Raw genomic sequence first — 12,539 nt, 5'->3', positions numbered from 1 at the left:
ATATATATATTTTCTCAAGGGGGCACCAAGTCACACCACCTATTCCCCTCAGTCTCTTTTTGTAGTTGATTGTTCTTTGTTTAGTTTATCTTGGATTTTCTGAACCATGAATGTCACAGAATTGTCCATGGTCTGTTGATTACCAAAAAAAAGAGCATATTTCTTTTTATAAAATTCAGCTTTTATTCAAAGAGAACTTTGCCAAAGAAGTTAGAAACTTTTTATTTTCAAAGTTGCATATAAATAAAATGTTTAAACTTTTTTACACAAGCATCTGTTTTTTAAAAAATATAGTCTAAAAAAGTCACATTTCTTAATTCAGCCACTGATGTGATACATGTGCTTAATTGTTATTAATAGTATAATAATGAAAGAAATAAGAGGTTCGTTAACATTGCTGAAAAGAATGGAAATTTGAACTAAAGTACTGAGTAAGGAATATTTAATGAGTGCTACATTTTGTTTTAGTTTTTGAAGCCTTCCATTTAACTTTTATTTGAGAAAATTTAGAATTAGAATTCTGTCGCAAAAAAAAGCTTAAACAGAATGTTTAATGATATTAAAGTGTTCCCACTGTTAATATTTAGAAAAATGAACAGTGCAAGAAAATGGTGGAAATGTTACTTAAGGTTCTAATGTTCCATTTGCATGAAAAAGGTTGATGTTAATTTTATTTTTGATCTTCAGTTGATTACCATTTATCTCTACCAAAATTCTTTTGTGGCTGACAGTTCATTTGCTTTCTAGGAAAGTGGGTACTAACTAAGGACTACATAATTAATAGTGCCGAAAGTGGCAGATGGCTCAATGAAACAACTTATGAATGGGGATATAAAATTGAAAAAGACTCCCATTATTCACCTCAAATGCAATCTGCACCTAGAAGATGGCGCAAAGAACTGACAAGCACTGGTGCTCCAGGGGCCTTCCACAGATGGAAAGTTGTCCTCCTGGTTAAAGAAGGTAGTAAAGGAAGAGATTCTCTTGCAAGGTAGGTTGTAACTTCTTAAAAGTTAAAGTAATAAATGAGAAAACAGTTTTCCTGTGGCTGAACACATTTTAGTTCTGTTTCCCATGCCAATTAATTTGGACAGATGATCCACAGTATTTTCTTCTTTAATCTTCCTGGATAAGCCATTTCATACCTTTTTGTATTCTTGCTTCAGTAAAACTAAACCTGCTTTTACAAGTTTTGTTTACTTTCCTCTGATAGTGTCTGTTCTATTCTGTTCCAGATTAGTTCCTTTTGGTTTACTAACACTAAGTGGGGGGAAGAAAACAATTATCTATAATTTAATATATTGCACTAAAGAATTATCCACAAAAACTTTTTCTGATTTAATATTTCAGTTTCTTTCTGTAGCATTCTTTTTATGTTTTATGCATTTTTGTCAACATTTAATTTTGTCTGCACTCATATCTTATATTTATATTCAGACCAATGACAGATCAAACTTATTTTAAGCTTTTTTTTTTTGGTCCTCTTCATGCTGTTAATTTAATTTAAGAGTCCTAAATGCTGGAAAGGCCCAAGTTTTTCTACCAAGTAATTCACCAAGTGGAATTACTCATGTGATCTCCTCGGATACAAATCTAAGTGCAGAAGAAGCCAAGTACACCTTTGAAGCTCCCTGCTACCCAGTACAGTGTCTAGTAGATTTTCTATTTTTTGAGGTAAGAAAAATAATTAGTAAGCATGATTAAGTGTTTTGGATTTTATTGTATAAAGTACAAATTTACTCAGATAATGAAAATATATTAAGAGTAAAATGAGTATTCATCTTAAGGAAAAAAATGCATGAATTGAACTTTATAAAACTTTAAATTTCTTGCATTGTATTTAACAGTAACTTTATTATAGAACTGAAAGAAAAGAGATGGTGAAATGTGATTTTTCTGACATTGAGCCCAAATTTCAACGACACTATTTTGGTTTTCTTTTCAAACTATGGCATTTTTTGCTTCTAGTCCCCACTTCTCCCTTGACCACCTCTCCCTCCTGCCCCATAGGCACCTAAAGCTCAGATATTCGAGGCAGGGCACATTATCTTTTCCCTGATCTACCCCTCCTACTAACTTCTTTATTTCCAGTAACCCTCAGTTTACCTTCTTGGCAATGTCTTCAACTCGTCCTTCCATTTACTCTCCAAATCCAGTCAAATAGCAGTTATTCAATATTACCTCCCTGGTACTCTTCCCCCTTGCATGGTTCAAGCCCATAGCACTTCTTGCCTGGACTGTTTCAGCAGCTGTGGGTGGTTTCCTTACCTGTCCAGTCTCTCCCTTCTACACTTTATCCTCTTTGCAACCAACAGAATGATGTTCCTAAAGCTCAGGTCTGACTACATCACACCCTTGCTCAGTAAGTCTCGGTGGCTCTCTTTCAGTTCCAGGATAAAATATAAATTCCTCCTGTTTGGCATTTAAGGCCCTTCACACTATGACTCCTGCCTGTCTTTCCAGTTTCATTTCACTTTACTCTTTGATTACATCGTTCACTCCTGATAACCTGGCCTGATGATTATTTCCCAGGCTGGGCATTTCATTTCCCATCTCCATGACTTTGCTTTAACTGTCACCTCTGCTTCCTGAAGTCCCTTCAAGGGTCAACTCCAATACCATTTCCGAAGGTAAAGAGTCCTTTCCTGATTTACCTCAATTATTTGTACTTCCCTCCCATCCTCAGGAAACATTTTGTGTTTGTTCATTTATATACATGTTGTTCTCCCATTCCATCACCCCCAAGTAAGCTTCTTGAGGGCAGCAATGATTTTGTTTTTGTCTTTGTCACTGTTTAGCATAGTAACCGGCAGGCACATGTTAGGAGTTAAAATAAATACTCATTAAATACAGTTGCATCAGAATCCTTAAAAATATGCTTCAGAAGTAATTTTTAAATACTATTAAAAAGCACACTGTGCCCTGCAAAAACCAGTATACTAGATAATGATACAAGACACTCAGCTGGTTTTTCCTCTTGGATTTTCTTTTCTTCATTCCCTGCCTTTCATGTGAAAAGTAATAAATTAGTTTGTGGCAACATCTCTATTCAATTTAAGAGCAGTATTATCTGTCACCAGAGAGAAAATACTTCTTGGCTAAATGAGTTATAGGTGGGTCCTTGAAGAAGAAAGAGTGTGACAGTTGGCAGGAAGAGCTGCACACTTTTCCTTTTGTTGCAGTGAACAATTGTAACCCCATATCCTGGTCTTTTTTTGGTAGCAATTTGGTGTTTCCATTGAATATGTATATACAGTAAAGAACCTTGCACATAGTTAAGTATTTAGCAAATATTTGTTGCATTGAATAGTCAATTTTTGATTAAATATGCAATCGGAGGGCAGCAATAGTATAGAAACCCAGAAGAAAGGATAATATAGAAAAGACTTCTATTTGGTGTTGCTTTTTTTTTGTTGGGTTTTTTTTGTCTTTTATATCCTGACATCCAAGAAGTCAGAGCACTTCTTACAGATGATAAAGCCATGTTGTTGAGACATCGTTTAGAAACAAGGACTTGCCCAGCTTCTTTTTGTTTGTTTGTTTGTTTGTTTTTCCTTTTAGGCAATTGGGGTTAAGTGACTTGCCCAGGGTCACACAGCTAGTAAGTGTCAAGTGTTTGTTCTGAGGCTGGATTAGAACTCAGGTCCTCCTGACTTCAGGGCCAGTGCTCCATCCACTGCACCACCTAGCTGCCCCTTGCCCAGCTTCTGAATCCTGCCTTCTATTACCAACTCCAGGCTTGACATTAAAGATAATACTTTTCCATCAAGCTAATCCTGAACTGTCTCCTTAGGCAATCAGTATGCATTTATTAGGTGTCCATTATGTGCTGAGCATACCCAAAAAATTCTAAAGATGGTCCCTGCTTTTATAGAGTAGGGAGAGCACAAACAAACAAATATGTACAAACAAGCTATAAATAGGATAAATAGGAAATAATTAAGAGAGTAAGAATTAAGAGGGATTGGGAAAGGATTCCTGTAGAAAGTATAATTTTACCTGGGATCTGAAGGAAGCCAAAGAAGCCAGGAGATAAAGGTAAAGAGGCAGAGCATTTCAGGTATGGGAGGCAACCAGAGAAAGTGCTCAGAAGCAAGAGATGGAGTGGTTTGTTCATGGAACAGCAAGGAGGCCAGTGTCACTAGATCATAGAGTACGGGACAGGGAGTAAAGTATGAGTAGCCTGGAGAGGTGGGAGGGAGCTAGGTTATAAAGGGCTTTGAACACCAAGCAGAGGATTTTGTATTTGATCCTGGAGGCATAGAGAGCTTCGTGAATGGGGAGTGAAGGGATGAGTATATGACATGATCAGACCTGTGCGTTAGGAAAGTGACATAAGTGGCTGGATGGAGGATGGATGTGAGTGGGGAGAGGCTTGAGGCAGGTAAACCCACCAGCAGTCCATTGCAGAAATCCAGATGTGAGATGAAGAGGTCCTATTCTAGGGTGATTGGCAGTGTCAGAGGAGAGAAGGGGGTGTTTTTCAGAGATGTTGCAAATGTAAAATCAGCAGGTCTCAACAACAGCTCAGATATGGGGTGTGAGAGATAGTGAAGAGTCCAGGATGACCCCTAGGTTTAGAGCCTTAAGAATTAGGAGAATGATAGTGCCCTGGATAGGTATAGGGAAGTTTGTAAGGAAGGCACATTTAGAAGGAAAGAAAATGAGTTTAGTTTTGGGCATATTGAATTTAAAATGTCTACTGGACATCTAGTTTAAGATGTAATTCAAGTTCTGCTTAGTAGAGCTACCTTTTAGCAAGACTGAAAAGATAGTTAATTAAGCAATTATGAAGTGCTTTATTTTAAAAAACTTTACTTCTAGCTAAACCCCAGTTGAAGAATGAGTTGCATGTATAATAAACAAAAGGGGCAAATATCTTCTTGAATAACTTTTTTACAGTAGTCCACAGAGTAGTGTCTTTTCTGCTGTGCTTCTGAACAAATCAAAGAAGCATTTAGTTTTAAATTATATCACTGGAGACTTAGGCAACACTGCACTATAAAAGATATAACAGTATTTTTGTTTTAAGCCAAACCTTGAAAGAACTGTTAGAAGTCTTCAAGCTTTTGGAAACAAAGAATACAGGAACACTATGAAGCATTTGTGGTGTCACACACGCACACACACACACAATCTGTGGAAGGAACAGTAACACGGGGAGACAGGTTCAGGCTAAATATGAAGACAGTCATTCTTACAACTGTAGGAATTCAGTTTATCCTAACCGTAATCCATTAATTTGTGACTGTATGTAAAGAATGATGTTAGATACTGAGGAATATCCAACTTTAAATAAGAGACACTATATAATCCCATTGACCTTATGGTCCCAGAACTACATATATCTGCATCTTGTCCAAGACAGGAGGCCAAGTAGAATCATTTGGTTCAGAGGATGTAGTTGAGAATTTGACTGAATTACTCTAACCTTCCATACCCTTGTATAATACAACTTCCTAAGCAGAAGTTTTTATTCTTTGAATACCCACTGGTTCATATAACTGAACTAGAGAAAATATTTTGATAGTTCCTACTTTCAAGGAGTTCCTATTGTGAAGGGCTAGCTTAACTAAATGTGTACAAATCAATAAAGTAAATCTTATGTTGCATTGAGAGCAATTCTTTAGGTATTGTATTGATATCTTAGAGAAAACTCAAAACCTCAGATAAATCTGTAATCTCAAACATGTGGATGTTTCTTCTAGTGATACAGATCCTGACTCATCCCGTGTGACTCTTGTCCATATGTTCCCACAAGTATGCCTCAGGGACCACTCAATAATAGGGTTTTGCTTCCCCTTGCTGCTTCAAGTATAAGAATGAAATACAAGACCATCCATCAACCATCACTCATTTTGTGGTTCCTTATTATCTGTTGCAGATTTTTTTTTTGTATCATACCCACATGCACCGACCTCTCCAGTATCCTTTAGGTAATAATCATTTTTAATACTTCCACAAAGTCCCACCCTGATGTCTCATGGTAGCGTAGCATGAAGGTAATCAAAGGCGGTGCCAGTAGAGTGCAATGCTTTCACAGCTTCTAGCAGGTTGGAAAAGCTTTGAGTCCCAGCAGCTGCCAGAGTCTGCTTTCTGAGTACTAACTTACTGAAATATGAAGTAGGATGGCCACATGGTGGCAGATTCTTTTACCTTGGCCATGTAGGAAAAGAAGAAAAGTATAAAATAATCTCAGTCTTGTGCAGCCCACTTCTGCAAGGATAGTGTCTGAGTGGCAGAAAAAGTAACGGAGAGTGTAAAGAATCATAGATTTCAGACTCTAGGTGCTCTTGTTGTGAGATCCTTGTCCATGACCAACCAGCAAATGTATTACTGGAGCAACTGAGGCTTACGAAGCTTGACATTTTTAATATCAACAAAAGCAGAAGACAAAAAAAACCCCAGAAATTAAATGGAATGATGATTCATGGGTTTTCTTTGGTGAAACAAATGAAGAAAATGGTGGAGTTGGTTTTATTAGGTGTCCAAACACAATAAAAAACATAATTTCATGGTGTGTTTGATCATCTCACATCACAGAGCTCGTTAGAAGTGTTTGCAGAAAGACGCACATGAAAATAATTATATCTTATGCATCAATATCTAGGCTACCTACCATACGAATACCAATTAGTACCATATCAGTGTCCAGGTTTTCTATACTTCACCTACCTTGTCCTTGTCACACAGACTCAGCCTGCTGTCAGCACCAGACCCAGAGCCTTTCCAGCCTGGTAAAGGCCACCAGAGCTTGGGCTCTGCTAACATAGCTTCCAAGCACCTTCCCTCTATGGAGAAACATTGGATCATGGCTGTATGAAGGGAATAAAAGACATAGCCCATAATTAATGCTGAGATAATCTTTCTCATTGATTGAAATATAATACTTTTGCATGCATGTAGAAAGAATTTCGGAATGATGAAGATGTTCAAAGGAATTCTCTTTTAATCAAACATTCTAAAGAAGGACAAAAAGCCACCAATTCCAGGACTGGATATGAACTTGCTGACCTGAAAAAGGCATTAAGAAAACACATATGTAGAGTGGAGGTAAGGAACAAGTGAGCAAAGTTCTCACAAAATTAGTCATTTCTATTTCTGCCCTAATGTTTCTAAGATATGACTTAGATCTTCTAAGGTTTGTTACTGTTTAGTGAATATGGCTTATAGAAGTTTCTCCTTTTTAAATACTTCCCTGTAGTGATGTATATAGTATCTATGCAAATTTGCAAATGTAAGACTTCAGAAATCTGTGATAATACTGGTTCAGGCACTTCTGTGACCAACTCAAATTCCTACTTAGTCCAGGGTCCCTTCATGGCCTTAAAGATTAATGTAGCTAAATACCTTTGGCAGCGAGGTGATGCGGGAGATGCAGTGCCAGACTTGAAATCAGGAAGACGAGTTCAAATCCAGTCTCATAGGTTTACTAGCTGTGTGATCCTGGGCAAGTCATTTAACCTCCGTCTGCCTCAGTTTTGTTGACTGTAAAATGGGGATAACCTACTCTCAGAGTCATTTTGAAGATCAAACAAGATCATATTTGTAAAACATTTAGCATAGTGTCTGGCACATAGAGGCACTTAATAAATGCTTCAGCCAACTAGTTTTGAGAATGGACATGCTTAAGTAGATAACATACTGGATGATAGATAGCTATATTTGACTGGCCATGCTTAAAGCTTTTCCAGCTTGGTAGAAGCTGCTAGAGCTTATGTTTTACTGGCATGGTCTTTTGAGCCCTAAGTTAAGAAGGTATTGGAAGTATTTTGTGAACAGTGAACCATTAAAGCCATGTATAAGTCAGCTGACAATTCTGTATTTGGGGAATAGTGGCTTGAACCAAATTAAGCGTCAAGAAGAAGAGGTTTATTTGTTTTGGGGTGTGTGGGTGGTGTGTGTGTGTGTGTGTGTGTGTGTGTGTGTGTTCAGATCTATGATTTTCCTGGTATGGAAGTTCCCTCCAAATATAGATTATCAACTTATGTGTGACTTACTGCATTAGAGTGTGGTCTGGTGCACTGACAGGTTAATAGCCATCATCACAGTCACAAAGACAGTATGTGTTAGAGGCAGGCTTTGAGCCCAGTTCTACACCCCAAGGCCAGCCTCCTATCCATTACACCATGCTGCCTCTTTTTTTTTTTGTTTTTTGTTTTGTTTTGTTTTGTTTGTTTGATTTGATCAAACCTGTTATTTTATTGAAATAGGTAACTCCTGGTGAGAAAGCTCCTATAACCAAAGCAGATTGACACCTGTTCTGTACTGTGAGCTCTAGAAAGGTTTTGTGAATAGTCTGTTGCACAGCCAGTATGACTCCAGGGCCAGCTCCATCCCCTATCCCACAATGCCTTAATTTTTAAAATTGAGATAGGAAGGAGATTTCCATAGGTATTTCCAAAACATATATATTTTTGACACCAGATTTTAATGCATCTTGTGGCTGTAAAGTCTTACTCCCATGTAATATTGTGGCATGAAGATAACATTGCAGTCTCTATCTCATAAAGCACAAGCTCTAGCATGTCCTCTTAAGCTGAGAAATTTTAAGTAAAGGCCTGGAATAGACTTGTAAGGTCCTTCCTTTAAGGAACATCCAGTTAAGTTTAGGGAGCTTCCTCACCAGATTGGTTACAATGTGATATATTTTTTTTGGCTGCTTCTATTCACTAGACCATCTTCCAAGTCACAGAATATACTCTGTGTTCATGGTAGGAATACCCACCACAACAAAATCATGGGTCCTGGAAATACTGTGATATTTCCAGTTCTTTATGGTTTTTATTTGTGGTGCCTAGATTTTATCTGCAAAATAGAATACATACATACATATGTTATTCATACATGTGATGTACAAACCTACCATTTAGGCAGGAGTGTACACATTTGATTGATGGGTATTAAAATCAGACCAGTACTACTTATCTAGTTTGAACTGGAACTTAAGGTTAAATGTCTCCTTTGTAAAATGTGGCCCTGAGAAGCAAAAATTATACTACATAATGGTAATTGATTACCAAATACCAAAATAGTTTTTAAAAAGTAAGAACATTTAAAATTTATAGGTAGTTACATGAGTAATTTGTTGTAAGAACTTTTATGTGACTGCCAATATTGCAGTACCTTATTTTCCAGTTAAAGTATGTTACAGTTTTTCTGCCACTGCAAAAATTGGCCTTATCACCCTTTGAATTATACAGGATATCTCAAAAGTCTTTGTGCAGTTTTAAGCATTAATTAATGTTTAATTGTTGTACTTGTTGGTTTTACTTGGTCAAAGGACAAAATTGTTCTTTCATAGTTAGGACAGTTCATTCAAAGAAAAGCATTTTTTTCCTCTAAGTAATTGTAATAAATTGCCTCTCAGGATTGTTAAGGAACTTGAGATCAGTTAGTTCAAGCCATAGTAACCTTTTTTGATCTTATTGTTTGGTCTGAAGACCATAGAAAAGAAATCAGACATGTTTACTTGCTACAGCTGTTGGTGAGAGCAAAAACTGCTCCATATTAAAGTATTCCTTGATATTACCTTCCTGACATAATGAAAATGGAAGTGGATAGGAGAAAATTTTCAACTACCAGCTCTGGAAGTCCTGAGAGCTTGTAGTTGCAGTGATCTTAAAGCTGTAATTTAAGTGATGTTTCCCAAATAACATTTTGTTCCATTCAGGCAAGGAGACAGAATGTCCATCAGCCTCAGCCTCAGTCCGTCAGCCTCAGCTTAGAGTCCCCAATACTTATCTGGTACTCTCCCTTTAGGTGGGACCATTCTCACATCATCTGACCTGGGTCATCATTTTTACGAAAGTCCATTTACATCCTTCCATACAAATAAGATTCCTTAGCCTCCTTCCATTACTCATTTTAGGGTTTTAATAGCCCTCGTTATTAAGACGAAGTTTCTAATATCTGATTTAAGTTTTATACATCGCATCTTATATCAGCCCCTCTCTGTTCTTCACTCAGTGGTGATGTCTTTTGTAAAATTCACCTTCATTGCCTTGAAGATCTGTGAAGTTTAAGTACTCTTTGTGACAGGCTAAATGCTGTCATATTGTGCATAAGTACAATTTTTGAAATTCTGGGGAGGTTGCTAATTAAATTTCCCAAGAGAACTTCATAAAAATTAAAAGGAAGTAATTCTAATGGCTTTGAACATTTGTATGGTTCTATATATTAATTAACCTTTTATTATAACCTCAGTAAGTAAACCTTGTTGTCTAAGCTTTGTGAAAGGAAAATGGTTACAGTGGAAGAAAAAAAGAGAAACAATGCCATGCTGCATTTCTCATATTAGTGTTATCTTAGAACTTTAGCCCACAATGCAATGCACTTGAGTTAGGCAGGGAGATGGCTTAGTGGGCAGAGCCCTGGGCTAGGAGTGGGGAAGAAATTAGGAATTAGGGATCTTCCCTCAGACACTTACTAGCCATGTGACCCTGCCAAGGCACTTTACTTTTCTCAGACTCAATTTCCTCGTCTGTAAGATGAAGATGATAATGGAATAAAATAAATAACAATAATGTTATTTATAATAATCATAAAATGAGACAGTATATCACAATGAGCATCAAATGACGTCGCATATATAAAGGGCTTTGCAAACTTTAAAGTGTTGTATAAATGCTAGCTATCTTTATTATTTTGAAGAAGCTGAGGGCCAGCTACTTACCCTAACTCTCCAAGTTTCTATCATCACAAGTGTCCTTGGTCATATTTAGCTGGAATGATTATTTATGTAGATCTTATGGCTGAATTATAGAGGCCTTTTCACTCCTTTCTGACATCCTAGCTCAAACTCACACCTGGTTATTGAGACAACTTTTTTTGTAATAATAGGAAATATTTACATGTCTTTGTATTATGCTGAGCAAACTGTAAAAAACAATTATTTTATTGACCTAGGAAAATTTAAAAAAAAATTGTGAGTGTGATCTTTCAAACATGAACAGATAGCACAGTTAAACAATATTAAGGTGCCTACTATGTGTAAGGTTTGACACTTAGAGACAGTTTTAAGACAAAATGGAAAAATGGCAAGGTTGCAAGTGCTATTTGGAAAACGCTAATGCTTTTCCTTTCCCCTGTTTTCCTATGAAACGATAGAATCATAAGATTCTAATGTATTCTTAGATGTGGAGCTGGAAGGTACTTCAAAGGTCATCTAGTCAACACCTTCATTTTATAGATAAGGAAACTGAGGCCTAGGAAGTCAGATGGCTTGGCCAAAGACCCAGGTAGCAGATGGTAGAACCAGGATTGGCTTTAAGGCCCTCTCCAAATCCAGTGCTTTTTTCCACATACCATTCTGCCTCTACTATATGTTGACAGTATTGCCTCCTGGGACATCTCTAGTTGTCCTGATCCATATCTGGCCACTGGATTCAGATGGCTCTGGGGGGGAAAGTGAGGCTGTTGACTTTGCACAGCCCTCCCTCACAAATCCATTCACTTGCATGTCATGGTATCACCTCTCTGATGTCATGATCCTCTTCGAGAAACAAAATAGTATCAAAAAATAAAGATACTAGATGACTTTAGACCTTGAAATTAAATGTGACTTTAACTTTAAGAAAGTTTCAAATCCTCGATCTAGAATCTTGAAGGGTACTTCATGAGCAAAATCTTCAAAGCTAAATACAATTTGAGAAGCTAAAATAATAATTTGCAGCCTTGGTTTTGTCACAGGCCATCATATCTCCAATTATATTGTATAATTTTAATTAACCCCAAGAGGGGGAAGCGGGAGATCATAAAATCATACAAATGATTGAAAATTTACTGTCACTGATGTGAGAAAATGCAGGTGATGTTTTATAATGTTGGGGAAATGTATGCGGTTTTGTAAACCTCAGTGCTATTTTTTAATACTATCATTGTACTTATGACAGGATGCTCCTTCTTCCTCTTACATTTGCCAACATTTCAGGATTGCTACATCAGATTAGGATTTTCATTCAAACTAATATTTATTGATTGTAAACAATTTGCAATATAGATTTTTAAGTGCTCTGTTTTGATTGTTGTATTAATGTTTTATAGGCTATGAAATACAATTGCATCAAATTAGCTAAAAGTACAGGGTCCAGTACAGAGGTAAGTAATTGGATTTTTTTTCTCTCACTCTCACATATCCATCTTTTAACTGAAATATATTTTCTTTGACAGCAGAGCAGATTGTCAAATTTTTAATACATTTTCTATGGCTTGAAACTTTGAAAAGAAAAAAGTTCCAGCAAGTCTTGTGGTAGTATATTTAAATATGATATACTTAAAATACCTGTTAGTAATCATAGCAACTACTGCTCTAGTACTAACAAAATAGTAAAATAGTAGTATTAATATTGCAGCATTTCAGTGGACCTGTGATCTTATCAATGTGCATATTCCCTCCAGGGATTCAGTCCATCCATGAAACAAAGAAAAATAAAGAGGCTATTAATGTTTAACATTATTAAATGATGTTAATATTAAGTATTAATTTTATACATTGTCCCATTTGATCCTCACACCTATTCCATTAGGTAAACACTACA

At 36.6% G+C, this 12,539-nt stretch overlaps 1 protein-coding gene across 7 annotated transcripts in view; it reads left to right on the top strand.

Moving 5' to 3' along the window:
* SLF1 (SMC5/6 complex localization factor 1) overlaps positions 1–12,539 on the top strand; it is a 91,081-nt gene that overhangs the window by 26,153 nt on the left and 52,389 nt on the right. For 6 of the 7 annotated variants that reach the window (XM_021008669.2, XM_021008655.2, XM_021008654.2 and 3 more), the window contains 4 exons: positions 748–991; positions 1,509–1,674; positions 6,907–7,053; positions 12,046–12,099. In XM_021008669.2, coding sequence (XP_020864328.1) covers positions 748–991; positions 1,509–1,674; positions 6,907–7,053; positions 12,046–12,099 — 611 coding nt within the window. The remainder of the gene's footprint in view (positions 1–747; positions 992–1,508; positions 1,675–6,906; positions 7,054–12,045; positions 12,100–12,539) is intronic. The other variant, XM_021008672.2, reaches the window with a different exon arrangement.

The sequence above is a fragment of the Phascolarctos cinereus genome, unplaced genomic scaffold (assembly GCF_003287225.1).
Source record: "Phascolarctos cinereus isolate Bilbo 61053 unplaced genomic scaffold, phaCin_HiC Scaffold_4;HRSCAF=312, whole genome shotgun sequence".
Lineage (NCBI taxonomy): Eukaryota > Metazoa > Chordata > Mammalia > Diprotodontia > Phascolarctidae > Phascolarctos > Phascolarctos cinereus.
The sequence above is the reverse complement of the archived record's forward strand: the minus strand, read 5'-3'. Positions and strand labels throughout refer to the sequence as shown.